Source organism: Perna viridis, chromosome 4, assembly GCF_037379345.1.
Source record: "Perna viridis isolate PV_CMFRI_1.1 ecotype Kerala chromosome 4, ASM3737934v1, whole genome shotgun sequence".
NCBI classification, from domain to species: Eukaryota; Metazoa; Mollusca; class Bivalvia; order Mytilida; family Mytilidae; genus Perna; species Perna viridis.
In genome coordinates this window covers 37,610,644-37,628,014 of record NC_142448.1, presented here as the reverse complement: position 1 = coordinate 37,628,014, position 17,371 = coordinate 37,610,644, and the positions used below count along the sequence as shown (strand labels likewise).

The 17,371-nt window shown below is 31.9% G+C and overlaps 1 protein-coding gene across 9 annotated transcripts in view; it reads right to left on the bottom strand.

Annotated features, from left to right (window-relative positions):
* LOC148619970 (rab11 family-interacting protein 3-like) overlaps positions 1 to 15,874 on the bottom strand; it is a 32,155-nt gene extending 16,281 nt beyond the window's left edge. For 5 of the 9 annotated variants that reach the window (XM_088580430.1, XM_088580434.1, XM_088580431.1 and 2 more), the window contains exons 1-6: positions 15,422 to 15,874; positions 14,488 to 14,605; positions 12,245 to 12,309; positions 7,080 to 7,219; positions 5,808 to 5,876; positions 5,377 to 5,454 (exon numbers count right to left, since the gene is read on the bottom strand). In XM_088580430.1, the coding sequence (XP_088436556.1) occupies positions 5,377 to 5,454; positions 5,808 to 5,876; positions 7,080 to 7,219; positions 12,245 to 12,309; positions 14,488 to 14,605; positions 15,422 to 15,553 (602 nt within the window). In that variant the 5' untranslated portion in view covers positions 15,554 to 15,874. Of the gene's footprint in view, positions 1 to 3,995; positions 4,020 to 5,376; positions 5,455 to 5,807; positions 5,877 to 7,079; positions 7,220 to 12,244; positions 12,310 to 14,487; positions 14,606 to 15,421 lie in introns of all 9 variants that reach the window. The other 4 variants (XM_088580436.1, XM_088580437.1, XM_088580435.1 and 1 more) reach the window with 3 other exon arrangements.
* Positions 15,875 to 17,371: the final 1,497 nt, after the last annotated feature.

The following is a 17,371-nucleotide window of genomic DNA, read 5'->3' as shown; positions in this document are numbered from 1 at the left end:
TTTTTACCTATGATCCAATTTAAAATTTCAATTCTTAATATCAATAGTAGATTCAAGATGATAATTCAATAAGTCAGAATGACAAAATTCATAAATATTATCATTCAATACAAAACCCCTAAAATATTAGTTTTGTAAATAGCTTGGCGGTTTGAATGTAAACAAGTCGTGATTTTGGACATACAATTACAATCAAATCATTACATATGAAAATGGATACAAAATATTGTTCGTATATTCTGAAAATATATCAATGGAAAATAAATAAAAGTAAATTCTGAACAAAAAACAAAAATAAACCGCGCTAAAGTACATAATACTACCACCCATCCCTTTTCTTCAATTAAAAATGTAGCTTCATGCTGAAAAAATAGTCATTAAACTTAGAATCACAAAATTGGACCTACATATGTATGAAAATTCACTGAAATCCCTATGATGTTTTGGAGTTAATTATTGTACAATGTGTGGACAGACAACTGATTAAGGTACTCCATAATACAACAAACGTATAAAAATTCAAGAGCTGAGACAACAATGTGTTCACAACAACAATCTTACATGAATTGTAACTCTCTACAGTTCCCATAAAATAATGAACTGAAAAAAGCAGTTTCATAATTCATTAATTTATTGTAGGTTCACGTCCTATGGCTGATATCTTATGCATTTCACAGGGTTTAGGAAAGAGTAATGAAGGGACCAAGGTTATAGCAGAAATCAAAAGAATGTAATCCAGGGACAAAGACCAGACATGGAAAACAGACATACACAACAAAGAACATAAAGAAACTAAAATCATACATACAAAGTAACAAAAGCAAATGAGCAACTCGGACTCCACTAAAAACTGGGAGCATGAACCAGGTGCACTGGTAGGGTAAGTGTCCTCAGCTTTTCTAGAAACACCCGCCGAGTTGCTCATAAAAATCAAGTCCGGGGTAGACAAATGAGGAAAGGAAAACTATGACCCATTGAATAAATCAGTTTTCATGGTGCATATAGATACAACATAATGATCCACCAGTTCATGATGAAGACCATAAAATTTCTCTAGTGATGACTTCAATCTTAGCAACATAACCCTGTTCCAGAGGGAAGGCAGGGGACTATGGGGCATTTGCCCCTCCTGAAAGAAAATGGCCCCTTCACATAAATTAAATTGATATGATTTGTTATCAAATGGCCCCTTCGAATCTTGAGAAACTTTGATAAAACCTGAAAATGGCCCCTCATTAAAAATTTCCTTCCCAATCACAAATTTTAGGAAGAGACTGTTTGACCAATGCAACAGACCCTTATTTGTACTAGTCTGACATGCTGAGCTGAATTTTAATTGTGCTAGCTCATAGAGGCAACAGTTTACAGACAGGCAAGTAATCTAACTTGGACATTTTATTTTGACTCTGAGCCCACCAACTATCACTTTACTCTTAGAGTCTCTATCTCCCAAAATCTGTGTGGTTGGCGTAGTAGCAGCAATAACCAAATTAAGTCTTTACTGTGACTTGGTCAGCAATCAAACTCACAACCTTCCACAGTTGTGGTGACCATGCCAGCACTAGACCACTATAGAGTTTCTTATAAAGTGTCAATACAAATATCTGAACATTAAGAGGTATCCTTAGACACTACTTAACCCTGAAAATGAAAGTTCTAAAAACCCCAAAATCCACTATCATACATGGCTAAAAAATGAATGAACTGCTTCTGGTTACTTTTTTTATTACATTTTCAATCTGTGATTTTAGCATGAACTTTCATGTGCAATTTCACTTTTAATTAACCAAAGACTCCTTCCATACTTCATAACTTTACAAGTTTATATTTGTATTATAGAAATACATGACGTACAAGTTTTAAAACGTATCATGCATGATTAATACAACAAGTAAACAAATAGCTTTACAACTCAGAACATTTATTTACAATATATGTAATTTAGAAACTGAAAGTTTTGTCAAGTTTAAAAACTTATCACTATGCAAACAGGATATCATACGGAAATCCATTGACAATATCTACGACAATTTTTTTTTCACTTCCAAAGTGCCGATTTCCTGATAAAGCCATATATTTAGTGATTATACGAATCAATGGAAAAATCTATCATACATTTTTTTATATAGGTTGTGATAGCTTCATTACAACCTCGTAAACATACATGTACATGTATATACCAATGTCCTTTGTCTATAATTTACTTATGTAGTTAACCATTCATCATTAAAAAATATTGCATTTTTCTAGTGAGTAGGTTTACAACTTTGACAATAGTTCAGATTATTATATTCTTTGTAAAAAAAATATAATTTTAATTGTACATTTTTAGGCGGAATGTAATAAATCGCCCACGGACCCACCACTTCAATCCCAATTAATGCGTAACTTACATTTTTCTCGTAAGACGTCATTTTAACCAAAAGAGAACATTACAACTTCATAAATAAAAGTCAACAATATTATGAATAAGAAAAAAAAACTGATCCTACAAAATCAATGGTCGACAGATGCTGCACAAAATAACTGAATCATCAAAATGTGTCTAAATACCTGCATTTACCTGTTCTTACCTGGGCAAAAAGACCACCAGCAGACAAACAAAAGGTAGACATAGAGAGTACTGTAGCAAGAAAATACACAAAACAAGAGATGGCAATATAAGACTATTCCCAGGAATCATGGTTAAAGATATCCGAGTCTTGGATGTCGAAATTTTGTACGTGGCCAAAACACATTATTGAGATTTAATGTTCCATCCCGATATGTTACATGTACATATGTTATAAAGTGATCAATATGCAGATACAGAGCCGAAAATAATAACAACATTCAATCATTTTAGGCTTTTTACAATAGAAAAGAGGATTTCACCTAAGACCTTGCAGGAAAAAGCTGCTTTCCGTCATATTAGCCCCAAGCTAATTACTTGATTTTCCTTTCATATCGGTGATATAATGATTTGACTCAATTACCAGAGACCTTTTAATAAGCAGAGATTATGATTTTTTTACTAAATCTTCTACTTTAAAGAGCATTGTTGATAGGAATCCTAATCATGACTTAATATTCAGTAGAAGTTCATTTATTCAACTTCCAAAAGCATTAAAATTTCATAGGCTATATAATTTGGATCAGAATGAAAGATACCTTTACCAACAGGAATATTGTGCATCATGAATAAATGTTCTGTGAATTTAGCTTTCCTGTTTTCTTTTATCCCCCCTTTTTTGAGTGACTAGGGTGACAAGTAATTCTGTAGACACTTTCCCACAAAAACTTGGTTCAAATTGTTTTTAACTGTTTTATAATTTCAAAGTTATAATAGCTCACTTTTTCTTTTATAGTTCTTCAACAGTTTAACAAATAGCGGCTTCTATAAATAGTTTGCTTAAACATGCAAAAAGTGTGAGTTAGATCAGAAAACCATTTAACAGATAGATAAAAAAAAAGACAAGACATTTCATACAACTGGTAAAAGTATTTCAATTTAAAGTAATTCTTAAATCTTGAAGCTAGAAACCTTTGAATTGGCTCTTAGTCAAGACTGAGAAATTCAGTACCATTCTGTGTAAGAATCAGGCAATGGGTGGCATATCATTTTCCCCAATTTAGTCAGTTTTGCCTAAATATATTCAGTACATCTAGAAAATGACCAAAAAGCTAAGTAAGTTTTTCCTGAAGCATCTGTGACATAGATGTTTTTGACTGCTTATATAGGGAAAGAGTGCGGAAAAATTTTCTGCCACTTTTCCATAGTGCATTTCAACTAAATTTGACCTATGAATATCTTAAAAAGGCAAATTTTAAAAACATTTTGATGGTTATTTCTGGTGATTATCAGTTATAATTAACTAGTTAATGCAATAAAATCTCAGCATTTTTTTCCTTCATGTGCCACATCTTGTATACATTCTGCCCGATTCTTAGACGGAGAAGTACTTAAAGAGAGAAAATAGCATGCTACAGAAACTATAAGATGTATGTTAAAATACTTTGTTCTGAAATGATGATAGAAACTGAAAGAAAAAATAAACATTGTTTTACAACAAACAAAGCTAGAAAAGTTACGGATTTTGAGAAGTTGTAAATTTTGTATTACTATATACTAATAACACACAATATCAATTTCTAGCGCCACACAATTTAATTTTATATCAATATGGCTACCCAAATTATCTTTGTTTGGTGGCACAAGTTGTTCAGAACAAAATATTTTTTTAAATTTAGTAGACATAGTCAAAAGCTACATTATTAGCCTTGCAAACACCTAGAAAATATTTTGATTTATCAGAAAATACAGTGACACGAATCTTAACCAAACCCTGAATACACCGAAAACAGACCTAAACTTGACACTTTTAAGTAGCTGCCTTTGTAAGAATCATGCAAAATCGGAAAAATGTGATACACCCCAAAAAAGGCTACATATTTTTATTTTTGTAATTAAGTTGTTTTATGGGTTTATACTATGAAATGTGTAATTATTCATTCAAATCTGCCCACTCTTAGGAGATAATCAACACTGAAAATCCAGTAGATTCTATTGTATTTGAGCGTCATTTACAGAGTTATCTCTCTTAATTTTGAAATCTACAGTGCATTCTATATAATTTTCATCTCCAAAGAACACGGGTTATATAAAAAATTAAATGTTTATTTCTTTTTACTTTGGCAATTCAAACAAAATATCAAAAATACAAATATGTAGGCTTTAAACCCATGAATCACATTTTGCATGATTCTTAGCTGGAGTACTACTTAAAGACTTTTCATTTCAGTTTATTGAATGATGAACCTTCATAAGTCTAATAGTTAAAAATTTGTTTTGGTTTTGTTAATACAGGTTTCACTGCATATTGCATGGAACATTTTAAATAAGGAAAAAAAAATAATATGTCTGTTTCTCTGCTACCCTACCTACCCAAGCTTTTTGTGCATTCCCTAAATATTTTATGGCCATTTTGGCTCAAGCACAGTCAAAGTCTAGACTGTTTCCCAATTAACTCAATGTAAAATGTTTTTGCAAAATGCAATAATTTCCCTACTTACCTACCTACCCTATTTTTTTTCTTCCTGGTAGCAGGAAACAAGACTATTATCATTATTTTTTTTGGCCTTATTCATTTTTAAAGAAAGCATAACCCCCTGATTTTGTTTATACAAACTCTTAAACACATAAAAGAAAGTGTTCAAACTCAAAAATGAATGGTACAGGGGTGTATTCTATAACATGCAGGTAAAATGATTTACCATTATACCAAAGTGCAGGGAATTTTAAGGAAAACTTTAAATTAAAAAAAAACATTGTTTGTTTGCAAGACTAAGAAATCCACAGCCATCACCCATAGATTACAATGTATAAAATGTTTGTACCCAGACGACCTGCGACTATGCTTTTCTCTAAGGTGAACACCTCTTTTACTTCGTATTTTGTGACAAGTTTCACAACTCCTGTAAAAATTTAATGAAATTAATGGAAGGGAAGGAACACAACTTGTGGCATCAATTCACTGCAAACCCTTGCAACCACTTGAGCACAATTTAAGCTAATTTACTGTTAGATTAGAAATGTGTTACGTTTATAATTTTTACAATATTTCAGAGTCAAGATACAAATGTAATTAGTTATAATAAAAAATTTATTTTACACTTGAAACTTGCATTTCTGAAAATTGTCATTCTGTGATTATCTAAAACTAAGCATAGTTAATCAATCTGAAACCAACCCAATCCTACAGATAGTGTAGTGCAAGAAGCAAATGAAAACAAAGGGAGATAATCATAGAAAATGGGAGATAACTCACCTGTTGTGTGATGGATCAGATGTATCTGATTCTATATCTTCCTCACCATAGTCTGTGTAGTCATGGTTACTGAATGGTAGAAATATCATTTTAATACATTTCTTCAAACATACACAATGCATTAATTAAGACAATAAGCCATTAAAGGCAAATTGAATATAGTTTTTTTTGTACACTTAACTGACATCAATAGGAGCTTAATTAAATACAAAAATATTGGTAACATATCAGGATCATAGCAAGAGCTTTTATAGGGAGGGTTTAGAGGGGGGTTAATTGGACGATTTTTTTCTAAATTGAATAGCGATTAGCCAAATTTTAATAGTTTATAACAATTTTTTGCTTCCAAAGGGAGAAGGGGTTTTGTCGTAAACCCCTGCCTACGGGCATGCATATAGACTTGAAACAATCACATGTCTAAAGTTGTCAAAATTTCAGCCAGCCCTCTTAAATTACAGAAGTACAAAATTTTGCTATATGGCTATTCTAAAAATCTGGAAGTAAATTCTCAACCAGCCTTAGCTGCATCTGAGCCATGAATGCTTTGTTAACTAACATATGAACAAAGTTATACATGCTTGCATTTCAGAGACCTTGTAATGGGAGCTGACACGTGATCTTAGAATGTATTAAAAAAAAGCCTGAAACATAACCATTAAAACCTGTACAAACCAAAACCTGAACAAACTAGAAACATTTCCAAACAAGACTCCTCCTTAGGATCCTATATAATGTTTTCTAAGTAATTAGAACCCTTGTCTCTGTCTGAACCATTCACTCAGCATTGGCTCAGTTTAGAATGATTTCACTATACATGTATTTGCTTTTAACCACATCAAATTTAGATGTGTGCTGGCAAAACACAAGTAAACGTCATTGTACTCATACCACTTCAGTTAATATGTGAAACTAGCACTGGAATGAAATGAAGCAGAGATACCATAAAAGAGACACACAAATATAACGAGAATGGATATGGTGAAAATGTCAAAGAGACAGTTAGCCCATTGGGACAAAATTTCAGCTCAAGGCCACCAATGGGTTTTCAATGAACAAAGAGGAACCCTCACACCAAAGGGCAGACTGCAGCTGGCCCCAAACAACATTATACACAGGTACAGAGAAATAGTTTCCCCTATAGACTCCAGTAACATACAAGTAAACGGAAAGTGAAAACAAAAAAAGGCATTCAGAGGCCAGAAATTCCTGACTTAGGGCAGGTGCAAAAAAGGGGGGTTTAAAGTACTTTGGTGTGATCACATGTATACTAACCCATTGAATGCACTATGGACATTATTATTTCTACGGATAGGTTCAGGGGTTGAGAGATCAATTAAAACACCATTATCTTCATCTGTGTTGGTGTCGTATTCATTAAAAGTGTAGGCACTAGCTTCTGAGTTTTCTTGCAACTGAAAATAAATAGAAACATATTTTTTACAATCTCTTTAAATTAGGTTAAAATTTAATCTGTCATGTTTAGAAGGACAATATCTAGTACCATTCCTGTAGAATGAACCTGAGAACTCCTGTGGTTAGTTTCATATCTCAATCTGACAATACTGTTTCACTCAAGGAAGTCTTTTTTGCTTGAAACCAGCACTTTTTGATTCTTCACATCACTGGATTGTTTTGATTTTTGTCCTTTCAATGTTAGATAATTTACGTTCTTGCTAAAATTTTCTGTCTAAGCTTAAAACATCCATTTGCAGTGTATGTGAACAAAATAATAACTCATTTTACCAAAATGACATGGCAGTTATTGTTTTTCTTTTTTGTTTTTGATAATAAAAACAGCTAAACTGCACTGTAAAAGTGGTGGACTATTTTATAATTCATGTTCATTCACCCACTGCCTGATTCTTACAAGGAATGAATTACAGTGAAGATTCGTGTACTTTTACTCTTGGATTACAATTAATGCAGTTGGTAGTCAAAATATTGTCAGTTCTACACATTTTGAATTAATAAACTTCATTACTTATGGTTAGAACTAAATGCATCAAAGTGTTCAATGGAAATTCTACAATTCATTGTGAATTTGAAGTTTGAGTTCAACAAACCTAATTAAGAAAACTATAAAAAAAAAAAATAATAAAAATGGTATCCCATGAAAACAGTTTTTCTATAAAAATGTAATATTGTTTCGAAAACATTCTCACATATTCATAATAATGGTACAATAAATCATATACAACATCAATCAGGAAGTTTTACATGTTGTCCTGCTAGGTACATGTATACCACCATTCATATTTTACAATGTTCATATATGCCCCATCAATATAAAGCCCAAACCAAATTAAGAATCAATCTATCCTTTGGAAGCCGAGATTTTAGTGATGAAAATTTGTATGGAAGGAATGACAGACAGACAGACAAAGGGGTTCCAATATATCACTGAGGGGTGCATAATTATCCTTTCTAAACTTTATACATAGCTAACAAGAATCACTGTCAACACTGGACTCTAATAACAAATCTTTCACATAACGAGACACCACTATCTAATTAAATTATTAATTGTGGTGTCAACGAACAATTACATGTCATATTTCATACTTTTCCTGTGAGGGCCTTGCTACATGTATAAACAACTTGTAATCCATTCCTGTTCAAGCTCAAATCATAATACATATAATAACTTGTATACCCACGGGGTAATAGAAAAACATAAATTTCCTGTAAATGTATAAAATTGCTTCTTAGATTTCAAAAGCAAATATGATTTTTACCAGATAATCATTCTACAATTGTAAAAGTTCAGGTCAAACTTGTTTTGAAATAGGCCCTGTCAAACTGTCAAATTAAACAGGACAAAACATCAAATTTTCATCAATAAAACTTAGTATGATTTGTGTATTTGTCTTTAAATGTTGTTCCCATGATAAAATTAAAAGAAAGATATTTATTTACATACATGTAGATTAAAATTTAGTTTAAGCTACAAACTAGGTATTTGTTTCATTAAAAGCAAGTACTATCTTTAAAAAAAAAAAGATAGCCGACATTTTAAATAAAATTTCGTTCTTTTTACTTATAATTTCTACATTTAATTCAGAAATAACACACAATTTCAATTTTTGATACAGTTATTTCGAATGCCACTAAGTTATCAGTATTTGGCCAATCGGGAAACAGGGTTATGTACAATGTATATGAAGGCGTATGAATCTCCCATCATCCTTCACATAAAGTGTAAGGTCCTAAACCTAAAAATAAAAATATATTTAAAAAAAAAAAGAAAAAAAGAGTTTCCTTCTATAAGAAAAAGAGAAGGATAAACCAGGTAAAACAAATGTCCATCTAACATGGTAGAGGCAAATAAATTGACAGACAAGAGCAGAGTGCTTATAAAACCCATCTAAAAGGACAGGACAGGAAGTTGATATAGGAGAGCAACCAAAATCACTTACAACATACGCCCCATACCAAATTGGAAATTAACCCATCCATTGGGAGCCGAGATAATTGCGATGAAATTCGGATGGATGGACAAGGTGATTCAAACACATGCATTGTACCATCCACTCATTAAGTGGGGGGAATAATATCTTAAAGTAAAAAGTTACAAGGTTTAATATACCAACTTTCTTCATTTTGTAAGGGATATTGACATCTTTTGCAAACTCCAATGCTTAAGTTTTAACCAGAAATTGTGGACAGTAGCAACTTTTTAACTTATAACAAGAAAATGCTAAAATATTTCACTGAAAGTCTGCATGCAATCAATATACATGTGCATGGAGGACACGATCAGTGCATGGAGGACAAGATCAGTGCATGGAGGACACGATCATACTCATATTCAGTAGCCAAGAGGGATAGGAATTAATTGTAATTGGATGTAACCATGGGTTTCCAACTTAACTTTATCGCCTGAATATAGCTGGAAGATTGCCGCTCGGGCGTTAAAACCCAACAATCAATCAATCAATCAACCAACTTAATTTTGACCATACTAAACCTCACAACATTCGGAAATCATTAAAAGCTTACACAGTAACAAGCTATACTTAGGCTCATTCTCTAAAAAAGGAAATCACTCAATGAGAAACATGACTCCAGACTAATATTAATAATCTGGATATTATTTTATGTCTTATACATGTCATTTTGCTCAAGAAAATTACTTATAAAATAGACAATACCTACCATTGAGATAGTAATTAACATGTACTTTATGACCTAATGACCTTCGTCGATGACATGAGATATTGTTTATAAACAAAAGAAAATGCTTTTGTGGCAAAGGGCCAGAATTTGCCATTAGTATATGCACAATGGGTAAAAAAGCATATGAAGTACAGGTATTTTTTTATGCATTTTCCTAGGGGTTAAACCAAACTTTTGAAACTGTTTGAATTGGTGTATCTCATCATCACAACAATAAAACTTCCAAAATAATGCATTTCACAGGTGGATCCAGGAAAGGGTCAATCCCTATCCCCTCCCAACCCATGTTCAAGAAGTTCAGTGGATTACATGTATATTACTAAATTATAGCCACAGTATTTTGTACCTTTATAATGTTGAATCCATAACAGTCAGTGATATTCATGTACAATGTATGCTGCTAGTACAAACATACATGTATGGTAACTTGGGGTCAACCGACCTCTTGATATCAATTATATATTGGTGTCAGTTATTTCAGATATGATATTACACTCTGATCAAGATTGATACCCAAAAATAAAAAAAAAACACCGATAAGTAAGATCAGACTATGTATTTTATTTTTGACAAGACTAAAAAGAGCAATTATGTCTACATCAGAATAAACTTGACAGTATCAACATTTTCCATGTTGCAATAGAAGCACCTTCACCTGTCAGTGGAAGATTAAGATTTTCTGAAAAGGGGGTGTGTGGGGTGATTGATTTAAAAGGCCCACTCAAGTGATTTCCTATTATATTTCAGCATCCCCCACTCCCAGGATCCCTCTACATTTTTAGGATCTCAAACTAGCTACAATATATGTTTCCAAAATTTCAAGGATTGGGATACATGTACATGTACATGAGAATATAGCTTGGTAAGCAGTGGGGAAGTTTTGGGGTTACAGATAGTGACATTGTGTATATGTATGTCATTCAATATGCATGTTAATTCAACTGATTTGCCACACTTATACATGTACACACGTGTATGGTATAGTCTACAAATCAAATATTTACCTTTGATAAAAGGCCTGTGGATAATTGATAGTGCTGGTTAACTTTCCTTACACAACAGTGCACTGTGAATGTCATAAATTCCAACTGTTCAAACTTAAATTGACTGCAGATTAAAACACCGAGTGCAATCGATCACTGAACAGTCACTTTTTAAAACCTTCTGTTACAACAGTTGTTAATCTACTTTCGACAAGTCTAAAACTTTTAATCATTTAAAGTCCTCAATTCAGTCCATTGATGGTCATTGTCCAAGATCAAAACCCACTTAGCAGGTCTATAGGCCCGATTTCCTTATTGAACTCAAACAATTGCCAAAATGTTTGGAGATATTTATCACATCTTTTGACAAACAATGATATGCCAAAATCAAAATATTTGGCAGACATCTTTGAAGTAGCCATTAAATTCTGCTTTAAAGTCACAAATCCTTTATTAGAACAATTTCTCTGTTAAGTAATCCATCTGACAACATTTCCAACCCACAAATTTTAAGAAAGGCAGATAAGCTGTCTTGTTTTACAATTTTCGACCTAAGCCAACCAAACAGGATACGTATACATTCTAGCTCTTCCACTGCCTACCTGATTCACATACATGTGCTCTCATAAAATGAGCATTTATTCAGCACAGTCTTTCCAAAGGTTCATTTTTTTTTCAGGACATTTGGTCCTGTGATGACATATTATTTTCACAACCAAACCAAGTTTTACTGTCCATTTTGACCTGAATCAAGATTGACTAACATCAGAAATTTTCGAGACTTCTGACGTTCCAGATTTTTTTTACTGGTCCTGTCACATTTTTACCAGTGATATCCGACGGTCCGACGAACCTTCGGAAAGACTGTCAGTACTACTTAAATAAAATGCAACAATACAAGTATACATGTACATGCAGATATTTCTAAGGAAAAAGAAGAATCCTGACCTTTGTAAATATTTCATATACACATATCAAGCCAAACGCTTAATTTACTTATAAACTAGAAAACTGAGCACAGCTCACTTAAAAGAATACCCACCATTACCAACATAGAAATCATACAATAAAAAAATTCCGAGAAGCTTCTGTCAAACTATAAAGTGGTTTTGATACCATGTACAGAACATGTAAGTAGTTACAGACGAAACTATGGAAAAATTTGTTGACAAGTAAACAGATGAACAGATATATGTACATATGTACATTGTACATGTACACCATGATCATCTTTCAAAGCAGGGGGTGGTACAAATGTATATTAACATTGTAACTTACCTCAGTGGGTGATATGTCTCCTAAAAGGTCAAAGTTCATGGATGAGAATGGATCCTTGTTTTGAACTGAAAGATAAGAAAATTCTATTTCAAAAATACAATTTCACAAATAAAAGAAACCTTTTTGATAATAAAACAACACATTTTGTTTACGATCATGTAGATCACTTTTTAGGCCAGCCATTTTTGGAGCACATTAGGTACATGTACATTTGTGAACATCAGACAAGCTATAAATGGCATTTTTGTCTGCATGTATAACATTTTCATTCTACTATCTACATGTACAAAGTTGTATTTTGAAAATGTTCATAACAAAAATGTACATGTATAACAGTTTTAAGTCTGAATGCATGTACATTGTGTTGAGTACATCTTACATGTACCTCAAATTTTAAACATGCTCAGCTTCACATATTATAGTTTCAAACCAAAGATCGGGGACAGTTGTGGCACAATCTAACTCTACTAATACTATACGTGGGGCAACTATAGGCTACTAGTATACACTTTTGTACCTTTTGGAATAACTCGACTTCGTTCTCTTCTTTTGGACAACTTGATAACCACATTCTTTTGGTGACAAGTACATGAAGTACTAAAAACACCTGTTTTTACTCCAGTAGAAATTCTTCTCCTCTTTTGACGAGGATAGAAGTTTCGAGGCAAAGTCTGAGTGCTATGTTCAACATGCACTGATGCTTTATCCACCTCCCATTTGAAGAATTTCTTGCAACAGTTTAAAAACTTATTCATTAAAATCTTGATAAGATGACATAAAGATCCTGGACAGGCCATTATATCACAACATTACCATATCCAAAACTTGTTACTTCAAAGTACAGTATATATAAGCACAATACAAATGTATACACAATAAATACATTGAACAAAGCACATTTTCTAAAGCACTAATTGTCAGATGTTCAAGAACCAATGTTAACACATTGAATGCTAAATGAACACTATAGGACAATGAAACATTAGGTACACTAAGGGTGAACTTCAGCTCACTTTTCAGAATATGTTGTCATGACCAGTATTAGTTGAACTGAGGTTTATAACCCATTATGGGGTCCACCTAGACAGGACATCCCATCTATTGTTATCTAATAAGTGTAAACAATAAACCTCCTGGTTATAATACCCAGTAAGTTTGTGAAGTAACCTGGGGCTATTAGCACTTAGGCTGTAAAAACTGACCAAATAAACACTGATTAATACTTGTAACAACACTTGTCTCATGGAGCCCTTGAAATCAGCTGGAAAGGTAATTTATTAATTTAGAATTGTTTATTTTATAACATCTGCTGTCAAATTTAATTAATATAATTAGTACATTAATTTTCAAGGTAATGCAAATTGGAGAACTAACAATTAATCTAATAATTAATGTTTCTTTAATTTCCTTATACACACAAACCTTTTTCCCACATTTGTCAGTGGTATTTTTGACCTTTTTCAAAACTGCCTCAGACTTTTCTTAATTGGGAAAATATTCATCATTTGTTTTGAAAAAAGGAAATTTGGGCAAAACCTTGAATTTGTATACCCTAGCCTTTTTTGTCACAAAATGCTTATTATACTTCACAAAACTTACAGAGGGACAGTTTTGAAATTAATAGAAACACTATCACTGTGCACAATACGACTCATGATACATACAGTAACTAAATGTGTACATGCACAATGAATTTCCTCTTTACATCAATAGAAATTATAACAAAACTTTAAAGCATAAGCCAGTAAACATATCTGAAGTTTGTGACCTGAATGGTGAATCACATGATCTTGGAAGCTTTGTATATTTAATTTTTGTACAAAAAATTAGAAAGTTAGAAATCTGCTTTTTAAAAAATGTCTCAAATGCTTTGATATTAATGTCTCAATCTGAAATTAATAAAAAAAATATCAAATTCAAACTTTTTTTCTTTTGCTCCCAATACTGTAACTGCAACTTAATGTTCCATGGTATAATGACAGTTATCCTTGACAAAAGTGGAGAACTTTTCAGAATGGAAGTGGAGTTCTCTCATAGTCAAACATGGATGTACATTTTTCCCTTTTTTAAAAACAGTGGTAGATCCAGAAATTCTGGAGAAAAAGAGTAATATTCAACATTACCAACCTTTTTTTAAGAACACGATACTGTAAATACTGAACATGTATAAATATATATTGTATATGGATACTGTAATGTACATGACTATGTTCATATGACTTCACTTGATGTTTTTTCCCTACCTGGTGTACTTGCAGGTGTCCGTAAATCTGTAATTTGCTGTACCCCACTGCAGAATTCATCAAAACTAATTTTACCCTTTCCATCTGGATCAAGTAGCTGAATGATACCAATTATTTCCTGAAAAAAAATGTTGTAGAAAAAAACTTTCTTGATGTTTATGAATAAATAAATTCAATATAAGTACATTTATATCAGCCTAAATGTATTAAGTTAGCAGCCACAAATCTGTGTTTTGTTTACTCAATCTGTGTTACCTGATTAATACATGTATAAGTACATATATGATTTATCATAATCAACTGCCTGTATTTAGATGCTGAATCAGCAAAGGTTATTCAAAGATTTTTGTTTTCATTTTCCTCAATGTGCACTACATGTTTCTTTGCAATAATGTGCCCTTGTTCTACATAATCTATGTTTTTGTACATTTAACTAGGTAAGGAAAACTAGTACATCAAATATCAATTAACTAAGCTGCATGTAGTCTTTAGATTTCCAATGAAGTTGTTTATTTAGATTAACTTTTAAGATAAAAGTAACAGGAATGCAAAAGTAATTAAAAGACATTAAGCAGCTGTTTCATTTCTTTAATGACTTACACCCTATATCAACTCATGTAGAAAACACAAACATTGGGCTTTCGTATCTGTTAATTCTTTTAAATCTTATTTGTCTATTACTTTAAATCTATAGTGCATGTGTGCATTTTATATGGTACATTTCAATGCATGTACAAAATACATTGTATGTACATAATTTGTACATGTATTTTACCAAGACCACGAAGGATTAAATTGAGGAACAGAAGTGTACTATTATTCAGGATACCAGCCTTTTTTCGTGACTTATAACAAGGGGAAGTGATATCTTTATTTGTCTTTATTAAAAACTGTACACACTACTCGCTTTTTGTGCTTTGACATAATCACATACCTGTCCATCAGATTCTGTACCGAAATGTTCTTTTGCTAAATTCTTGAAATGTTCCACAGTAATAAATCCCTCATTAGTCTCATCACACACATCAAATATTTCCCTTAGTTTATGTCGAACGTCTTCCTCCATTTCGCCCGAAAAAAACACCCACTGAGTAATAAATTTACCTATATTTAGCCTAAATGTTTACAGGTAGATTACAATGTGACGAACGACAACCACGTCAAAACCGGAAGTACATTCAGAGAAAAAAATAGTTCGATGAATTTAATCTAATAATTGGTTAACAAAAACATTTTTTTTACATTTTAGTTTTATCAGATGTAATTTTTATATTATAATCTTATCGGTCATTATTATACTACCGAGCAGTTTAAGGTGTAACGATTTCATTGAATGCGTAATTATTTGTGTATTCCATAATCCAATAGCAATCAAAGGGAGACAATCGTGACAGGTGCGTATAAACAAAGAATTTTCACTGTAAAAGGAATTAATGTTTTAAACAAAACAAAACAAAACAAACAGAAGAAGGAATGCGAAATCAAAATAAAATCGTTGAAGGTGTTAATTTTAAGTGCCATATGTTTCACGAATTTTTATATTATTTCCAAATTCTTGATCGCAGTGACCTGGATAGACTTAAAATTGTAAATTGAAAAAAAAAATATATATATATATGATTTTATTGCTTCCCTCTTACATGCCGAATTGAAAATCCAAACGGTAAATGAAATTTAAAAAAAAAAAAAAAAAAAAAAAAAAACAACAACAACAAAAAAACAAAAAACAAAACATCAAAGCAAAATGAGGAAATTGAAACGTAAATAAAATAAAATAATATATAAAATATTCTTAATATCATAGACATGTTTTGAATTTACAGGTCTATGTTTATATATACATGTACATATATAAATCACATTAAAAAAAAAACAACAAAACAAAACAAAACCAAAACCAAAAAACAAAAACAAAACAAAACAAAACAAAACAACAACAAAAAATACAACTTTTCTTTAACTGATGTTGACAACAAAAAAAAATCGATTCCTTGACAACAGCAACAATTTATAATTGTAACTACCCATACTTTACACATACGTGCCACTCAATTTGTATATTTTATTGATAATTATATATTCGTAGAAGATGTTTTTTCTTACAATTCATATACAATATGAATATATATAATATTCATATGTATCTGTATGATCTTGATGGAAAATGAAATTCGTTTTCTTATAGTATTTGTTTTTTTATTTTATACTTTCTTTCGACGTTTGTATTTATTAACATTTCACTTCATTTAGTAGACAATACTACGAAAGCCCATTGAGCTCATTTTTGTAGACTAAAAAAAGTTTTCAAATATCTATCATGTAGTTGAAATATACGTAGCAGTGAGTTTCCTCGCTGCCTTGATGGTCATGAATAAACTTCTCCTTGAAAGTGAAAGCATTTTGAATCAATGACAAGCAAGTAACTGTTAAGAGCCCGCCATTTTTTATATCAAAGTTTTATGGTGATCGCTATATAATCATGGGGCATCATGGTAATTTGTATGCCCCTGCTTTAAAAAATATTTGGTAGCTAGCACTTATCGGCGTTAATAAAACGAATGAAGTACCTTTCTGTGGTCGTTAATATTTTATGGGCTATGACCTTTCACACAAAAGGTGATTGTTACTCCTATATTCGTTTTGTTTTTTGTTTGCTTTTTTTTGTTTGATGTTTTTGGTTTGTTTTCGTCCTATTTTCAATCTTGATATAAACGTTACATAAAAGACTTTGACCAAACAGAACATAAGTACTACTTCTTATAAAGAACAAATCATAACACAGTCCGTGCGAGACCCGACAGGGTAGCCAAGAAGGTTAAAACCCCCATAGTAGTAGAACAAATCAGTTTTAAACTCCCCATTTCGACCCCAACAGAAAAGAGGA